The 4031-nt window shown below is 37.4% G+C and overlaps 1 protein-coding gene across 1 annotated transcript; it reads right to left on the reverse strand.

Moving 5' to 3' along the window:
• Positions 1-1547: 1547 nt before the first annotated feature.
• LOC104246161 (uncharacterized) lies at positions 1548-3258 on the reverse strand. The gene has a single exon (XM_009801927.2). The coding sequence runs from the start codon at positions 3256-3258 to the stop codon at positions 1654-1656; it is 1605 nt and encodes a 534-aa protein (XP_009800229.2). The 3' UTR covers positions 1548-1653.
• Between the last annotated feature and the right edge of the window lie 773 nt (positions 3259-4031).

Genomic DNA, 4031 nt, shown 5'->3' on the forward strand with positions numbered 1-4031 from the left:
CAATTGGTTGACCTGTTGACTAAAGGTCTGGGGCAGCATCAACATATGCACTTATTAGGCAAGCTGATCAGTGTGCTTAACATATTGTACCCTCCAACTTGAGGGGCAGTATTATCACAACTGAAGTATACACGTGGCAGGTTGTTATTGTTGGTGCTCTATTATTTGTATGACATGCAGTATTAATTAAGTTGTTAGTTAGTTATTAGCCGTAAGATTTAGTTGCAATTAACTGTACTATATGAGGTCGTTTGGTATGAGGTATAAGAAGGTATAAGGGTGGTATAAAAATTTAATACCACCTTAATACTCTGTTTGGTTAGCAAACTAGGTATAAGTTATTCCGGTGTTAATTTTAACACCGGGATAACTTATACCTTATAAAAGGTAGGTTAATTAGCACCGGTATAAATTATACCTTCTTCTTAGAAATTATGCAATTGTCATTCTTAATACAACATACCGAACAACGAATAAATAACAATCCCAGCATAACTAATACCAACATAACTTATCCCAATATAACTTATACCGGCATAACTTATACCGGTATAAATCATATTCCAACCAAACGACCTTTATGTATGAGGTATAAGAAAGTATAAGGGTGGTATAAAAATTTAATACCACCTTAATACTCTGTTTAGTTAGCAAACCAAGTATAAGTTATCCCGGTGTTAATTTTAATACTGGAATAACTTATACCTTATAGAAGGTGGAGTAATTAGCACCAGTATAATTTATACCTTCTTCTTAGAAATTATGCAATTATCATTCTTAATACAACATACCAAACAATGAATAAATAACAATCCCAGCATAACTAATCCTAGCATAACTTATCCCAATATAACTTATACCGGTATAAATCGTATTCCAACAAAACGACTCATATATATATATAGACATTGCAGATGAATGAATGGGCGTCAATTATCATTTTTCCCAAAATATCTTCTTTCAATTCCTTTCAATCTCCACTGAGAGATTTCCTCCATTGACGACCTTCTGTATTCTTCAATATTTTATCAAAGATGCTTGAATTTCTTGTAAATGTAACCCCTAGAAAAATACAAAAAATGATTGCATAACCTGGTGCAAGAAAGGTAACCTTTTAACGTATTTGATATTATATAACTTTTTATGAAGAAATTTCAGGGAAATTGTTATAGTAGTAAAAATTATTTTTATTGGATTCTTCTCTTGTCGTATTCCTTGTCCCAACCTTGATTTGTCCCCCCAAACATAAGTTCAAAAAAATTATAGAGATTTTTTGTACATGTTTTGGTGATATGTGTTCAGAAACTCGTCAGCTTTTGTGGCAAGTGTTCTCTCAATATACTAAGAGTATTCACTATTGGTATCTGCTTTGCAACCACTCAATAGGAAAAAATAAGAAAAATGAAATTATCTAGAATCAAAAGATGTCAATGTGATATTTGTCTTGATAATCAATACTACAAATATACAAATGTAATGCATACATATATACAAAATCTCCTTTGGTTAGTAGCATGAACTAATTTTAAAGCGGCGCACGTATCAACTTCATCAAATATAATTAGCTTTATTTCCCATAAACATATATATACACACAAGATTACACAATATATTGTTACATAAAACAGGTATTTATAGTCACTAATTATATTCCTAAAATATTTTCCCAGGAATCAAAGGCAAATCGACCTCATCACACCATTCCACAAGCCTTGTCTCATAGTATGAGCTTTTTACATTATTTGGCCAATAACTTAACCATACTTGACCCCCTACTCTCCACTTCAACACACTTCCTTCCATTTCTTTGCTCAACCTCCATACTATTTCTTCACCACATTCCTCCCCTGCAAATACCAAACCACCCTTCTTAGTAAATGCTCTATTTCCTCCAAAATATCTTCCTCGAAAATTGTTCATCAATTGATTGTTCCTATCATCGCCAGTACTCGGCTTCCACGTGGCAATTTCACAGCCAGACACGTGGTCGTACAAGATTGCTTCATATACAGCTGCATTTCCTTCAGCTTCTTGGTCCCACCTCCAATTTTTCATCTTTGATCTTGTTGCCATCTTTGCCCTCGCCTTCACTTCTGGTTGTTTTGGATTACCGAAATTACCCTTTAGGACTCTTTGCATTTCGAATTCACGCTCAACGTTGTTAGTGGACCGGCCCAAACTTAACCCGCCCACATAATTTGCACCCACTTCTGGCCCAACCCAAACTCGAATCCTAGATGGAAAGTGCTTCTCTTGCAAATAAGAACCCTCCTCTTCCTCATTTTTATTAAAGCCCAATCTTGTCACTCCAAGACGTATATTATCCAAACGGGCCCTAACTTGGATAAACCCATCATAGAATCCAACCGTATATTCAAATTGGATCACAGCCTCAAGTTGCTGATGGGCCAGGGTATATTTTAGTGCAATCTCTTTCGCTTCAATTACAGGGAATTGAATTTTGTCACCATTCATGCGCGTGGGCTTCATTGCCTTCACTGGCGCGTATCCTTTTAAAATCCATAACCCGTGAGCCTCCGTGGCGTAGGAGAACCCGAGGTAATGAGATGCTAACGGCGATAACGACTTTAATCCTACGCCGCCAACTTCCCTTAAAATCAGCCATTTTGCTAACATGTACCCGAACGTGCGCATGAAACAGAGCTCCACGTCCGTCCCGACTGAAATGAAGAAGGTTCTCAGAACTGGCGCGTGCTTGCACGAGAAGGTTTCTAGGTTTGGAGCTAGCAAGGAGTGGAAGTATAGAGACCCCACCTCCGGTGGCGCGTCGAATGCAAACATCCAGAAAAGTCGCGTGAGGAAGATGAGATTGAAGAAGCTGGAGAAAGATTCTGGTGAGTGGGAATCGAGGATCCAAGAAACCGGGTCGGGTTGGAGCTTCTGGAGCTGTGAACGTGGACAGCAGCTATCATGCGCCGTGGGTGAACGCGAGATGATTTCTTGAAGCAGCTGTAAAACCAGCGGCAAGAATGGCTTGTCCGAGGAAAGATGACACGTGTCAGAAACCCAGATACTCACATCTTCATCGGAGGATTCATGAAATCCTACCAAGCATACAGAGAAAACCAATGAAGAATTAGGCTCAGTGTTAAGCTCAAATTTTCTCTCAGCTTTGAATTGAATGGACTGGTTAGAGTTGGCTATGGGAGTAGCAAGAGTATAAATGAGAGACGAATCATTCACAGTACTCCAGTTCTCTGAGTTAGGAAGTTCAGATATCCAAGACCAAACATCCATATTTGTTTGATGTTGTTGTCTCTTTGCTTTTGGAAGTTTAAGGTTATAGTGTAAAGAGATGAATGCAAGAATTTATAAAGTGAACGAGTGATTTGAGGGTGACCACCATGGAGGTAATTTTGTCCGCAGTTGAGAGAAAGAATTCGTGGTTGTAGGAAACACTTGTGTGAGGTTTAAGTTCTACTGCATTAAATGCTCCATATATGTTAAAAAGTTTTTTTCACTAATTTTTCCGGTGAATATTCCATCATCCTTTATTCTGCGGCTTTATTTTTTCCTGATTTAATTTTCTATTTTGATTCGTTTTTAGAGAACTGCATTATTGAATGAAACATACAAAAAAACTTGTTTTTTCTTGGGTACTTGGGATAGAGACTTATGTGGTGTAAATAGGAGAGACGTCCAAGTCATGCATGCATGCCAAATTTCCTACAAGATATAGAAAGAGTGTGTGGAGAGTTAACAACCTTAGCTTTCGACGACAAAACGGAGACTAGGGTTTCCATGAGGGCAACATAAATTTAATAGATATTCTTAGTAAGTTTTTAATGAGACGATAATGATGGTTATATCTGATATATGGAGTTCAACATGCAACTGGCTTTTACGGTATTCGATATTACACGCGCAATTCTAAAGATGTAATGGCCCCTGTTGATCGACGCTCGTGAATTAGACGTGTTGTTTTGAGTTCTCTTTGTTTATATAATTGACAGTAGATCGATTTTACTGCTTAATTTACTTACTGCAAGGACTTTAGAACGATCTCCTTT

Source organism: Nicotiana sylvestris, chromosome 1 (genome assembly GCF_000393655.2).
Source record: "Nicotiana sylvestris chromosome 1, ASM39365v2, whole genome shotgun sequence".
NCBI lineage: Eukaryota > Viridiplantae > Streptophyta > Magnoliopsida > Solanales > Solanaceae > Nicotiana > Nicotiana sylvestris.